General features: G+C 37.0%; 1 protein-coding gene across 3 annotated transcripts in view; it reads left to right on the top strand.

Moving 5' to 3' along the window:
* RGS6 (regulator of G protein signaling 6) overlaps positions 1-15,459 on the top strand; it is a 796,961-nt gene extending 781,502 nt beyond the window's left edge. For all 3 annotated transcript variants that reach the window (XM_077464598.1, XM_077464599.1, XM_077464600.1), the window contains one exon: positions 14,199-15,459. In XM_077464598.1, the coding sequence (XP_077320724.1) occupies positions 14,199-14,249 (51 nt within the window). In that variant the 3' untranslated portion in view covers positions 14,250-15,459. The remainder of the gene's footprint in view (positions 1-14,198) is intronic.
* Positions 15,460-16,274: the final 815 nt, after the last annotated feature.

The following is a 16,274-nucleotide window of genomic DNA, read 5'->3' as shown; positions in this document are numbered from 1 at the left end:
CATCAGAAGGAGCGGGATTGCGCGCGCGCGTGCCCGCGCAGCGGCGCAACCCTGATGCGCCCGTGTCACCCGAACACGGCACATCTCAGATCGGCAGGAGGGCTCTGTGATTGGCCCTCCTGATCACATGACGGCCGTGTCCAATCACGGCCGTCATGTGATGTAAACAAACAGCCGGTTGCTAGGCAATCGGCTCCTCCTCTCCTCACACAGAAGTCATCGCTGAGGAGAGGAGAGCAGATCGCTGCAGCCGGCTGATGATCAGTGAGTATGAGCTGTTTTTTACAGCTTTTTACTCACTGATCACCAGTCTAGTGTACACACAAATCACCACACAGTAAACACACCACACAGTATAAACACAATGTCCCCACACATGTCCCCAAAACATACATGTCCCCAAATAATAAAAACACATGTCCCTAATAATAAAAGCATGTCCCCCACATATGTCCCACTAAAATCACATGTCCCAATGATTATCTGCACACATATGTACGTGATCACCTGCACACATATGTACATGATCATTTGCGTACATATGTCCGTGATCACACAAACCAATTATTATACACTTAACGGAATTTTTTTTACCAAAACATGTAGCAGAATACATTTTGGCTTAAATTTATGACAAAATTTGATTTTATTGGATTTCTTTTAAAATAGAAAAAAGAAAATATTGTTTTTTTTCCCAAATTTACGTTTTTTTGCGCTTATATCGCAAAAAATAAAAAACTGAGTCGTGAATAAATACCACCAAAATAAAGCTCTATTTGTGCGAACAAAATGATAAAAATTTCATTTGGGTACAGTGTAGCATGACTGCGCAATTGTCACTGAAAGCGCTAGAGCGCTGAAAGCTGAAAATTGGGCTGGGAAGGAAGGGGGCGAAAGTGCCCTGTATTGAAGTGCTTAAATAACATTTTTCCTTTAGAAATGCAATTTTGCTGCAGCACTGTTCTACACATCACACAGATGTGCCACTTTACAGACAGACTAGGGAGAGCCCCCCAGGCACGATATTTAAAGGAATATTTAATTTTTATTGTTTCACTTTAAGCATTATTAAAATCACTGCTCCTGAAAAACATTTTTTTTGCATTGATACATGTCCCCTGGGGCAGTACCCAGGTCCCCATACACTTTTTATGTTAATAATCTGCATATAAACCTTTAAAATTAGCACTTTAGATTTTTCATGTTCATGCCCCATAGACTTTAATAGGGTCTGCATGTTCGCTCAAACTGTTTGCCTGTTCGCATATTCTGATGCGAACCGAACCAGGGGGTGTTTGGCTCATCCCTACTCTTTACATTTACTAACCCCCTGGATTGGTGTCAGGACAAGCCTACACCCCATGTTCTGGGACACAGGGATATACTTTCAGCTCCACTTTGAACAGCGCCATGAGGAATCTTTCAATTTAATCCACAGCTTATCAGGTTCTCTGTCAATAATGTCTAAGATTGTATCTCGGAAGATGGATCATTAAAAAAGTGTTTTTTTTTTTTTTTTGTAAATACAAAGAAAAGGGTGTTGTTCTGCTAAACAGATATTATACAATACTTAAAAGTGAATAAAACAATATGTGCATAAATGACAAGAAAGGAACTGATAAGTGCAACAAACTATGTGTACTAATAGTATAATATATATATATATATATATATATATATATATATATATATATATATATAACATTGCTTTGAACAATAAAGTATCAGAATCATCTATTGGACACATTAATAGTGATAGTAATAATAAAACACACACAAAGTAGTAACTTATAAAACAATATATATGAATCAGTCTCTTTTTTAAAACATCCACTATTAAGAAACTGTGACTTCTTCAGTGCACATAAAGGCTTTCCAATATGCCAGTTATAGATGTGCTCATGAGTAAAACACACATGCCACCACTGTTCTCTCTGGACTCTCACCTCCAATTATGAATAGAAGATGCCAGTACATGAGTGAAATAAGTATCTAGCCCAAAATCATGGGTTGCATTTGTCTATTTGCAACCCATTTATGAATGTAAAGACTGTACTTTTTTTTACACCTCAAGTAAGGTTAAAGTTTTTACTCTCTTTATAATAATAGATGTATATATGTGTATACAAACTAGTGGAAAGGAAACATGGAGATAGTCATTTATAGCTATAGGCAGCAAATCCACTTTTTACCTAATTGGTTATTTTGTTGAACACTTGGTTGCATATGATTTTCACAAAATGTACTCACGAGCAAACTGCCTAAAATTTCAACTGCAGTTTTATAAACCATCATTTCTGTACTCCTTTTCACTTACGGTAACTATGTGTCCTCCACCGTCAAAGATAGTAGAAACTTTGATTTTAGTGACAGTTAGACATGTGTGGTTCAGTTCCTTTCGTTCTGAATAAATATTCAGACAAATTTTTTGTTATTCGTAGATTTCATATATATCCAAATACCCGAATTACAGTATAAATAAAGTTAACTGAATGCTCCGAATAACTAAAGGAAATTTGTCCGAATTTCGAATTGAAATTTAAATAGAATTTACATCGAATTCCATTTGAATTAGAACTGTAAAAAAAAATCTGAAATCAAAGACTATTGGGTTTATTTACTAAGGGAAATCCACTTTGCACTGAAAGTGCACTTGGAAGTGCAATCGCTGTAGATCTGAGGGGGACATGCAAGGAAAATAAAAAACAGCAAAAAATGTTATTCGATCGATTCTAAATTTATTGCTTTAAATCAAAAAAATCGGTATTTTTGATAAAATACATAAAATGAATTCCGAATACAAATTCTAAACACGACTCCCGAATATGAATTTAACAAATCAACCAAATTTACCAAAACGAAATAAATAGATTAACGAATCTAAATGAAACAAAACACATTTTTCATCATGCACATGTCTAGTGACATTACAAGTACTGCCACGGAATTCAATAGATATACTCATAAGAGTATAGATGCTCATAGTAGAGTGTAAGAAGTTTTACAGAGTTTTGCAGGTCCCCACCGCTGCGCGCACGCGATGGCACGGCGGCAAGTTTAAAGGGACATACAGGTACGCCCATTGGCCTGCCCGTGCCATTCTGCCGACGTACATCACAGTGCGCCTGTCAGCAAGTGGTTAAGAGGATAGATAACACAACAATACCGCTGGGATTACAAAATTCGGAACAACAGCAGGAGGACAATAAATGTGTGATAAACTAAGGATTAAACTATACAAGGGCGTTCATCGTTGTGGCCAAGAATCAGGATAATCATCATGAGGTAATTAAAGATCATAAGAACTTGTCCACATCTTGAGAAATGGACAGCAAAAAGTCATAATCTAAAAAGAGGGATCCAGAGTAAAAAAGAGGATAAAGGTAAGTATATACAAAGATGGCGGCACCGAAGCCGAAAACAAGCAGTCACACTATTACCTTTATCCTTTTTTTTTACTCTGGATCTCTCTTTTTATATTGTGACTTTTTGCTGTCCATTTTTACAATGCTAAACCTTTCATCCAATATCTACATTTCTGCATTTATAAGTTCAAAAAGCCAATATAAAGGAATAGTGGTGGTAAAAAAGTGGGTTTAAGCAATAGTTTTTTGTACAATTCTCTTTTAAGGGGGTATGGTGTACTTTTGCTAATAGGTGTCTCTCATTCCTAATTTAGAGAGTTGGAAGTTATACTCAAGGCATGTACCTCACTCATGTCTCTGCCCTGCCCTTAGTGCACCCAAACCCTGGACTCGTTTGTGTTCTTATTACTAACTGTGCAATAAAAAGTCCCCTAATAAGCAGCTTGGTTCTCCAATGACTTTCTTTTCAGGGAGTCCCTTTCCCCTGTACTTTTATTTTTATCATTCTGTAGTGTACCTGAACTCTGCACCCTGTACTAGAACAGTCCTGAATTCTGCACGCTATATGTAACACACTCCTGGAAATAAAAAATATAGGTAAATATGCAATATTTAGATATATACTGCAAAATTTAAATATGCTAAATTTTATAATTCTTTGTTTAAAAAGAAAAAAAAATCTTGTTTTTTAGTACTTATCGTCATAAATAAACAATATATATATACAAAACAAATACACATTCCCCTTAAAAGTAAGTTATCACAGCTTAGCATTTCTAGGCAAAAATTCTGCTATGTGTGATTTTATTATTGCATAGTGCAATAAAAACTTATTTAAAGAGGTACAAAGGGAATATACAGAGCTGCGCAACAGAAAAATACAATAAAAACTCTGAAAGGGGCAGCTGCTATCCAGTTTTGATGTAAACCATCAAACCAATAAAAATATAACCAAATGAACAATGCTATCACCATTAAACTGAAATCTGTGCTCATACACTGTAAATTATATTATAATTATATATATACATGCATACAGTGCTCAGAAAACCTTAACTTTCCTTTCTGAAACAACATTTTCTATGGAACATACTCCCAGAAATTGGGGCCATGGCTTGCAGCCAAGATTTGTTAATTTGCACACAAAAGTATTTTTCCAACAAATTCATTCAAGACCATGTTGCAAATATGAATACACCCCAATAAAAGTAGCACAGCTACTGATTAACAAGAATTCAACTACAGGTGTCCAGCAGACAGCATATTTTAAAAGGGCGTTACTTGAAGAAAACCCCTATCCATTTCATGCAGTCAGCAATGGCACCACATGGAAGAGAAATATCACAAGGCCTGAGAAAGAAAATAATTTCTTTACACAAGAAAGGTGAAGGCTACAAGAAGATCATCAAAGCTTTACTTATCAGTCAGAATACTGTAGAAAAGGGATCCAAAAATTAAACAAAGGTGGAACTGCAACCATCCACAGAGATGTCCAGGTCATCCACGGAAGTTCACACTTGGACAGGAGCGTCTTTTGATGAGAAGTGTTGAAGAAAATCGCCATGTGAGTTCACTGTAGTTAGCTAAAGAAGTAGAAAGCCAAACTAGGGTGATTGTTTTCCGTGACACTATACTGTGTACACTGCAGAGGAATGGCATGCATGGGTTTCGTCCACGAAGGAAGACTCTCCTAAAGCCTGTGCACAAAAAAGCCTGCCTAGTATTTGCCAGGGCCCATGCTGAAAAAGAAGAAGACTACTGGGACTCTGTACTCTGGAGTGATGAGACCAAGATAAATGTTTTTGGAACTGATGGCTGTGGTGTCGCAAAGGTGAGGAGTACAAAGAAAAATGCATGGAGCCTACAGGTGGTGGCAGTGTCCTTCTGTGGGGCTGCATTAGTGCTGCTGATGTCGAGGAGCTGCATTTCATTGATGGTATCATGAATTCACGGATGCACTGCTCTATATTGAAAGAGAAGATGCTATCATCACTCCGTGTCCTTGGTCATCATGTACTTTTCCAACATGACAATGATCTAAAACAAACATCTAAGGCCACTGTTAAATTTCTGAAGAAGAACGGGGTTAAAGTGATTCAGTCGCCAAGTATATCTCCTGATATGAACCCTAGAAGACTTGGTGCTGTCCTTACAAATCATGGAGGTCATACAAAATACTACATGTAGTAGTTTTTTTTGTGGGGTGTATTCATTTTTACATCAACTATTTTGAGTAAATATATTATTAACCTTACTTTCATGTAATGAGCCAAATAAATGTTCTATAAGATATAAAAATCCTAAATTCTAGAAATTGTTATTGTGTTCATTGAGATATTGATTAAAATCTTAATTTTCAAAAGGGGTGTACTTATTTATGCTGAGCACTGTATATGCAATAAAATGCTACGTGCAATGTGCAAAATACAAAATTATGCTCATAAAAACATAAATAAAATATAACCATTTAAATAAATGTGCAAAGTTCATGCATAATATATATAAATATATATATATAATATATATATATATATATATATATATATATATATATACAGTGCCTTGCGAAAGTATTCGGCCCCCTTGAACTTTTCAACCTTTTGCCACATTTCAGGCTTCAAACATAAAGATATAAAATTTTTATTTTTTGTGAAGAATCACCAACAAGTGGGACACAATTGTGAAGTGGAACGAAATCTATTGGATTTTTGAAACTTTTTTAACTAATTAAAAAATGAAAAGTGGGGCGTGCAAAATTATTCGGCCCCCTTGCGTTAATACTTTGTAGAGCCACCTTTTGCTGCGATTACAGCTGCAAGTCGCTTGGGGTATGTCTCTATCAGTTTTGCACATCGAGAGACTGAAATTCTTGCCCATTCTTCCTTGCAAAACAGCTCGAGCTCAGTGAGGTTGGATGGAGAGCATTTGTGAACAGCAGTTTTCAGCTCTTTCCACAGATTCTCGATTGGATTCAGGTCTGGACTTTGACTTGGCCATTCTAACACCTGGATATGTTTATTTGTGAACCATTCCTTTGTAGATTTTGCTGTATGTTTGGGATCATTGTCTTGTTGGAAGATAAATCTCCGTCCCAGTTTCAGGTCTTTTGCAGACTCCAACAGGTTTTCATCAAGAATGGTCCTGTATTTGGCTGCATCCATCTTCCTCTCAATTTTAACCATCTTCCCTGTCCCTGCTGAAGAAAAGCAGGCCCAAACCATGATGCTGCCACCACCATGTTTGACAGTGGGGATGGTGTGTTGAGGGTGAGGAGCTGTGTTGCTTTTACGCCAAACATATCGTTTTGCATTGTGGGCAAAAAGTTTGATTTTGGTTTCATCTGACCAGAGCACCTTCTTCCACATGTTTGGTGTGTCTCCCAGGTGGCTTGTGGCAAACTTTAGACAAGACTTTTTATGGATATCTTTGAGAAATGGCTTTCTTCTTGCCACTCTTCCATAAAGGCCAGATTTGTGCAGTGTACGACTGATTGTTGTCCTATGGACAGACTCTCCCACCTCAGCTGTAGTTCTCTGCAGTTCATCCAGAGTGTTCATGGGTCTCTTGGCTGCATCTTTGATCAGTCTTCTCCTTGTCTGAGCTGAAAGTTTAGAGGGACGGCCAGGTCTTGGTAGATTTGCAGTGGTCTGATACTCCTTCCATTTCAAAATGATCGCTTGCACAGTGCTCCTTGGGATGTTTAAAGCTTGGGAAATCTTTTTGTATCCAAATCCGGCTTTAAACTTCTCCACAACAGTATTACGGACCTGCCTGGTGTGTTCCTTGGTCTTCATGATGCTCTCTGCGCTTTCAACAGAACCCTGAGACTATCACAGAGCAGGTGCATTTATACAGAGACTTGATTACACACAGGTGGATTCTATTTATAACCATCAGTCATTTAAGACAACATTGGACCATTCAGAGATCCTCAATGAACTTCTGGAGTGAGTTTGCTGCACTGAAAGTAAAGGGGCCGAATAATTTTGCACGCACCACTTTTCAGTTTTTTATTTGCTAAAAAAGTTTAAATTATCCAATAGATTTCGTTCCACTTCACAATTGTGTCCCACTTGTTGGTGATTCTTCACAAAAAATTAAAATTTTATATCTTTATGTTTGAAGCCTGAAATGTGGCAAAAGGTTGAAAAGTTCAAGGGGGCCGAATACTTTCGCAAGGCACTGTATATATATGATATAATTACTATGAAAAAACTTCATGCAATAAAGTTCATAAATGTCCCAAGTGGCATCAAACCCAAAAATACTGAAATCTTGAGTGAATTCACAAATTCATATAATGTTCACCAAACAAAAAGTGCTCTCCACCACCATAAGTACTACATGAACTCACCAGCGCCTGATGTTGGTAAAATTATAAACCAGCTTTTGAGCATAACACTCTCTGAGTAATGAACTGCAGAGTGCCATTTATAATTTTACCAGCATTGGCCTCTGGTGAGTTAATTTAGTACTTGTGGTAGAGAACACTTTTGTTTGGTGAACATTACAAGAATTTGTGAAGAATTCACTCAAGATTTATGGTTTTCTGCACATGTAGCACTTTGCACTTTTATATATAGTAAATTCATATAAAGGCTCTCCTCACTTAATGACCAAGTTCCGTTCTAGCAACCATGTTGTTAAACAAATTGGTCGTTAAATGGGTTGCCACAAATAATCAATATTTTAAGCATTCTTAACTACTGTGCTATACTCTAAAAAAAAAAAAAAGTATAAACACAAAACTGCAACTCAATAATGTTGATTTCATTTGCATAACTACAGTACACAAAAATATAAATAACAAAAATTGGCCGTAAGTCTGAGCGGAGCAGGAGCAGCTGTATATGTATCATTTTACAGTGTATGAGGCATTTGTAAAGTTGTAACGAATATTAATATTTACGCAACAAATTATTCTTACTACTATGATTTTAAATTTATGTAGGTTGCTTTTTTTTTTCATTTTGGGTTGTGTACACTTCCTGTGAGTCTTTGCATTTGTATGTATATTATGGCCACAGTATGGTTTTCCGTGCATGCACAGTGTGTGTGATGACCCTATGATGCCATGTGCGTTGTAACTTCATGCTGTTTTGGTGCCAATGGTGGCCATTTTAAGTTTAAATATAGGTATAATAAAGACAGCTAAGGAAGTTTATGTCAAATATACCTCTGATGCAGCTGGTGTGACTGGCGAAACCGGTCAGGTTTTATTTCAACCCCAGTGCAACCCCAGCACCCTAGAGAGGTTTTTCCTCTAAGTTTCCTTTAACGATCAGACCAGGAAGACTTTATATGGACATATTGGAATACAAGTCCCTTATGTGAAGCCGGACCAATCATGCCTGGAGTGGATGGCTAAGTTTTATTTTCACCATATATATGTTATGGGCCAGCTGGTGTCTCTGTTATGTGCAATCATGAATTTATTCTACACCATGTATGCTTGGTATGTACAGTGACCCCTGATGTGAGGGTGGCGGTTTCTTATTAGGAAGTATTTACCAACCATTATACATATGAAGTTTTACGGAGTCACTTTAATGGACTGAAATTAATCTCCTTGTCTCTCTCCCTCTTTTTTGGACTGTTCATGTGTATTTAAATTAATTTTAGATTAATTTTTGCACTATTTGCAGTCACATTATTATTTTTTTGTTTTTAAAAATAGGATATATTATGTCATATTATTATTCTGGTATTTTATAAGTTCTAGCGCAGCTTTACTTTTGGATTATTGTGTATTGTGGGTATCTCATATTGTGTTGCGGCAAGAATTTATGATTAATAGTATTATTACTATTATTTTAAATCTTGTCTCACTGGCACAGGTTTTTTTGATTATTCAAGTATTTTTTGGACAGCACTGTTTTCCAATGATTTTTTAGGGTATAATACATATAAGTGCATGGATTCACATATGCTTCCTGTGAAGTCTTCCAGGACAAATGTACTCATACATGCATACAGAGTCTATGGGGTTTATTTACTAAAGGCAAATACAATATGCACTACAAGTGCACTTTGAAGTGCAGTCACTGTAGATCTGAAGGGAAGATCTAAAAAGAGGGGACGCTCTACTGATTTCTATCGTCCAATCATGTGCAAGCAAAAATGCTGTTTTTTATTTTCCTTGCATGTCTACCTCAGATCTACAGCGACTGCACTTCTAAGTGCACTTGCAGTGCACAGTGGATTTGCATTTAGTAAATAAACCCCTTTGTGATCATGGTGTTCTATTGAGGCTGATGCCTGGGACTTTTGGTACCCTTCTTCAAAATTAAATATATTATGGAGTACTAAGGCCAAACACATTATGTGGTCTGGTGAAAGCTTACTCATCTCTATGTGGAGCTATACACACTACCCATGGATAATGCAATAGATCCATTTTTCGTGCATATGGAGGATTTATGCTACAATACTTATTAATACATGGAATTACATATAGAAATAAGGGAGGGTAAATGGCACTGCCAATCTAAGATGTGTGTATGGCCCCAATGGTGTCAAATCAGAATCCTAATGATTGTTCATTAGCATATACCTTTATCAAATGTCATCAAGTGTAATACATAAACGGTGCTAAAAAAAATGCAATATGCTAATATGTGCAAAAAAATCCAAAGGTGAGCATCAATTAATTCCACCGAATAATTCATAATGTAAAAAAAATATACTGACTGACAAAATATATATACAGTGTTTCACAAAAGTGAGTACTCCCCTCGCAATTTTTTCATAGAAGCTATTATTGATTTTTTTGCACAAGTCACTTTAGAAAATCACAACATAAGGACAATATATATACAGTATCTCACAAAAGTGAGTACACCCATCTCATTTTTGTAAATATTTTATTATACCTTTTCATGTCACAACACTGAAGAAATGACACTTTGCTACAATGTAAAATAATGAGTGCACAGCTTGTATAACAGTGTAAATTTGCTGTCCCCTCAGAATAACTCAACACACAGCCATTAATGTCTAAACCGCTGGCAACAAAAGTGAGTAAACCCCTAAGTGAAAATGTCCAAATTGGGCCCAAAGTGTCAATATTTTGTGTGGCCACCATTATTTTCCAGCACTGTCTTGACCCTCTTGGGCATGGAATTCACCAGAGCTGCACAGGTTGCCACTGAAGTCCTCTTCCACTACTTCATGAAGACATCACGGAGCTGGTGGTTGTTAGAGACCTTGCACTCCACCACCTTCCATTTGAGGATGCCCCACAGATGCTCAATAGAGTGTAGGTCTGGAGACATGCTTGGCCAGTCCATCACCTTTACCCTCAGCTTCTTTACAAGGCAGTGGTCATCTTGGAGGTGTGTTTGGGGTCGTTATCATGTTGGAATACTGCCCTGCATCCCAGTCTCTGAAGGCAGGGGATCATGCTTTGCTTCAGTATGTCACAGTACATGTTGGCATTCGTGATTCCCTCAATGAACTGTACCTCCCCAGTGCTGGCAGCACTCATGGAGCCCCAGATCATGACACTCCCACCACCATGCTTGACTTTAGACAAGACACACTTGTCTTTGTGCTCCTCACCTGGTTGCCACCACACACGCCTGACACCATCTGAACCAAATACGTTTATCTTGGTCTCATCAGACCACAGGACATGGTTCCAGTAATCCATGTCCTTAGTCTGCTTGTCTTCAGCAAAATGTTTGCAGGCTTTCTTGTGCATCATCTTTAGAAGAGGCTTCCTTCTGGGACAACAGCCATGCAGACCAATTTGATACAGTGTGCGGTGTATGAGCTGAGCACTGACAGAGTGACCCCCCCACCCCTTCAACCTCTGCAGGAATTCTGGCAGCACTCATATGTTTTTTTCCCAAAGACAACCTCTGGATATGATGCTGAGCACGTGCACTCAACTTCTTTGGTCGACCATGGCGAGAACTGTTCTGAGTGGAACCTGTCCTGTTAAACCACTGTATGGTCTTGGCCACCATGCTGCAGCTCAGTTTCAGGGTCTTGGCAATTTTCTTATAGCCTAGACCATCTTTATGTAGAGCAGCATCTCTTTGTTTTAGATCCTTAGAGAATTCTTTGCCATGAGGTGCCATGTTGGACTTCCAGTGACCAGTATGAGAGAGTGAGAGTGCTCCCCATTCACACTCAATACCCTGTAACACTAACAGGTCACATGACACCGGGGAGCGAAAATGGCTATGTAGACCCAATTTTAAATTTTTTTACTTAGGGGAATACTCACTTTTTTGCCAGCTGTTTAGACATTAATGGCTGTGTGTTGTTATTTTGAGGGGACAGCAAAGTTACACTGTTATACAAGCTGTACATCCACAACTTTACATTGTAGCAGTGTCATTTCTTCAGTGTTGTCACATGAAAAGATATAATAAAATATTTACAAAAATGTGAGGGGTGTACTCACTTTTGTGAGATACTGTATATATATTGTCCTTATGTTGTGATTTTCCAAAGTGACTTGTGCAAAAAAATCAATAACAGCATCTATGCAAAAATTGTGAATATACCAGAGGATACTCTGCTTACATGCAGTCTAAGTGTTTTTTGGTGAGTTTGAAACAGAGGGGGGAGCACAAGTGGAATTCTGTTATTGATTTTTTTGCATAAGTCACTTTGGAAAATCACAACATAAGGACAATATATATATATATATATATATATATATATATATATATATATATATATATATATATATATATATATATATATTTATATATATTTATTTATTTTGTCAGTCTCTGCTGCGGTTATTTGGACTATTATTTTAGATATATATTTTTTTTACGTTATGAATAATTTGTTGGAATTAATTTATGGTCACCTTTGGATTTTTTGCACATATTAGCATATTGCATTTTTAATAGCACTGTTTATATATTACACTTACTGAAAGTTGATGAAGATATATGCTAATGAGCAATCATTAGGATTCTGATTTGACACCATCGGGGCCATATACACATCTTAGAGATTGGCAGCGCCATTTACTCTCCCTTATTTCTATTTTTTTAATCACTTTACTTAGACCCCTTTCACACTGGGGCACTTGTAAACTGCCAGTAAAACACTGAGCACTTTTGAAGAGCTTTTCAGGCGCTTTTGAAGAGCTTCTCAGGTGCTTTTGAGGAGTTTTTCAGGCACATTTAAAGTGCTTTCCATTCATTTCAATGGAGAGGGGCATTTTTCACCACCCTGCCAGTGCACTGCCCAAGTGTGAAAGCATTCATTGATTTTAGTGAATATAGGTTTTTGTGAGCTTTTCATGCGCTTTTTTTAGACTGAAAGCACCTAAAAAGCTCCTCAGTGTGAAAGGGGTCTTAGTGGAGTTTTTGGGGTAGGCAGCAGCCACATTTATATTATCTAAACGCGGAATTAAACACATTCATGGAACTACTTATACTTTTTGTGGAGTTCTTCAGTACAGTTCATTTATATATGCATGATAAGCTTATGGAGTTCCATTGAGGCTGAAGTCTAGGATTTGCCGAACCTTTCTCTAAAGTTGTAGATACTATGGAAGATCATGGTCATATGTAACAAGTGGTCTGGTGGAAGCCTCATTTTTATGTGGGACTGCATATACTATTTTGGATATATGGACTTTTTTAAGCAGACGTTTAGTCTACATTGAACACATATTAGGTTTTTTGAGGGGTGCCTTTTCTTGCAACTGCAGTTTTTTTTTCTTTTATATATATTTGGCCAATTATTTTTAATTGTGTGGTTAGTATGTTTTGTAATATATTTCCTTTTGATATAAATAAAGTTGATTTTTGCATAAATATAGTGTTGAGCTGCCTCCCATGTACCATTACTATGATTATTGGTATGAATTAATCATAGAGGTGGCGCCTCAGTCAGGTTTTTTAATTATATATTTTAATGAGAGCCAAACCACTCGACTTTCCTCAAGGCTTTAAGAACAAATATAAAACATAATCACAATTATGGAGAATTGTGTACAAGTGTGTCTGTGTATATGAAACCCTGAGTAGGGTTTCCATTGTAGGTTCTTGTAGCTTTGTCTGTACCTATATGCTCTAGGTAAAAACGGATTTATTCTTGGCTGAGGAGCATTGATTAGTTCAAATGTGCTCTGGAAATAGAACCGTTGTCTGATATTTTATGGGGGGAGAGCAAAGCCATATGATATTGCTGTGGAGGAATATAGACAAGGTAGTAGACTTTAGAGATGCTGTAAACTGGGCATGCAAGAATGGTAGGTGAATGCTGGTAACTTTGAGGAAATATCACAAAATTTACTGTTACTTTTTGTCACACATTGGCATATAGTGTGGAAGGGAGCATGGGCTACTGCACACAAATTTAATGTAATGTGTACAATTATACTTTGCCAGTTTTAGGTATGATAATGTGTTTCTTGGCATAATGCTTGACCAGTAACTGTTTTCAAAGCTTGCTGATTGTTGTGTTCATAGGATTATGGTCTTCATCATCTGCAATGATGAACAAAGTTCGTCAGGTGTATCATATTTCTGGTTTACAGCCCAATATTAGCAGCATATGAGTACAACAGATTATTGATAATCATTAACAATACATTTTTTTTTTATCAGACAAGTTTTTTAATGCAGTAAAGAACAATGTCCAAACCACAATAACCCATAGCAACCAATCATGTCATTGTTTTTAAGGTAAAATCTTGCTATGGCTTCTGTACATTGTTGTCTTTCCTCTGTCATTACCCTCTTCAAGACACTCTGCAGTGTGTTTTTATTATTTTATATTTTTGTTATTTATTAAAAATATCCAACAAGAACTTACTATTTGTTTTTGCTCTTTTCTCCTGTTTCTCTTCCACAGGGGAAGTCATTGACATCTAAACGCCTCACTGGCCTCATGCAATCCTCCTGACAACCCAAGACAGAGGCGCTGACATTGAGCACCTAACACTCTCCAGGAAATGGTTTAGGCATGAAAATGGGTCACTGTGAAAGAAAGAAACCTATGAAAAAATGGGAATTTTCCAGTTTAAATCAGATGTTTTTTTTTCGTCCCTCAGTTACATCAACAAATTTTGCTTGAGCAGCTTTCCAATGACCCTGAGTTGCCAAGTATTTTCTTTTTCATTTGTGTGTTTTAGTTTGAGATTTGGTTTCCCCTCAACACAGTAAGAGGAGTGTTGGCAACTGAAGAAATCTTTAGACTAAATCAGCAATAACTGGAGACGAGTCCGAGATCGATGTGAAAATGTCCATCTCTGTTCTCCACAGCATCTCAGCAGCAATGGATATTTTCACCACCAAGAAAACTACCTTTGCATCAGTTTGAAAAAAACAAGAAACTGATTATTCTTAAAACATTAACAAGTCTGTTTCTCCTGCGTCCTGGACTGCAGGCATCTGACTTATTTTATGTGTGTGTCCCTGTCGAAGAGACTATTGAAAACATTTGCTCTGCATAGTCTTATCCTTCCAAGCGCATGATGCTGCTCCAAAGATAGCATTACAAGTCAAGGTTAAACACAAGGTTGTTGAAGAAAAAATTATAGCAAGTCATGTTGATTTCTCTTGAATTTTTTTTTTTTTTTTTCCTTTTTTTGCCACTGCATGCATTTCAAGTAAAATCTGCACATTTGTTCACAGTATACGTCATTTTCTCTTCCCCTTAGTTCATCTGCGGTGATCAGACACAAGCTAGTATGCTTGTGACGGGGGGGGGGGGGTGGTCAGCAGAAGACTTAGACTTTCTAAAGAATCATTCCAACTTTGTAGCTCACAGTTCAGCAAATAATAAGCTGAGATATATTCATGGTAACAAAAAAAAAAAATCATAATCACTTTAGTTAGTAGGAGTGCAAGACATTTCCAAGAGTAGTTGAATATTGCATAAAATACTTAGTATAATCTCAGTGAAAAGATACAACTAGACATGATCAATTTGTCACCTGTTGAAGCTATAGGGTTATATTTTGAAAGATTGCATTGTCATCATTAAATGCCAATGGTATTGTGGGCTGCTGTAGCAATCTGGGTTCCTTCAAGAAAAAAAAAATTACAGTAGTAAAAATACTATCTGAAAGCAAATGATCTTTGAGTTAATACACATGTAGTATTCTTGTGCATATTGTTATGAATTATTTTGTTTCAAAGTCAATAACTGGAATCGTTTCATGCACAAAAAAAGGAACAACTAACTAGTTGTGTTCCAGTGTACAGTGCACCAATTGCCAATTGCTTTGGACATCAAAGTTTTTGTTGAAAGCCTTCAAGGGATTATTCATTTATTGGGAAACACAGACCGTAGGAGCTGAATTTTAATGAGTTAATCAACTTGGCTGTGCAAAGTCATCATGACACAGATGTTCTTGTTTGCAGCTTATGAAGTCCTTGTTTGTACAGTACAGATAACAGCATATTTCTGATGATGATATGGTACACTGCCTTATGGGCACAAATAGGACTTTGTAAAGTCCAGATTACAGCTTCTATCTCATCATAAAATACAGGATTACTTTACTGGTCCATGTTATTAGGGAAATTAAACATGTGCTTTAAGAGTAAACTGTTATTCAGTGCAAAGGATTCCTTTACTAGTTTACATAATACTGGTGATCCACAGTGAATCACGGATTCAGATTTACCTGATCACTAATGGGGTGAAATATTAAAGTTCTTCAATGCATCCTCCCATCTATCCAATGATACAAGAATATATATTGGTCCATTTACTCTCTAAGAGTTTAATCAAACGGATTCACTCACTGCTAGTTCTAAACATATTTGGGGCAAATATTCACACAGTTGCATTGTGTTAATGCATGTTATTCACATTGGTGCACCGTGGTGCCATTCATGAATGGCAGCGCAACAAACCTAAGTTCCCTGTCTTTAGTTGCTGATGAACCTCCAATCTCCTTCCTCACTGCAGCTTTTTTTT

Source organism: Lithobates pipiens, unplaced genomic scaffold (genome assembly GCF_037356315.1).
Source record: "Lithobates pipiens isolate NorthernLeopardFrog02 unplaced genomic scaffold, aLitPip1_a1.2 Scaffold_30, whole genome shotgun sequence".
Lineage (NCBI taxonomy): Eukaryota > Metazoa > Chordata > Amphibia > Anura > Ranidae > Lithobates > Lithobates pipiens.
This window is presented reverse-complemented; position numbering and strand designations above follow the sequence as displayed.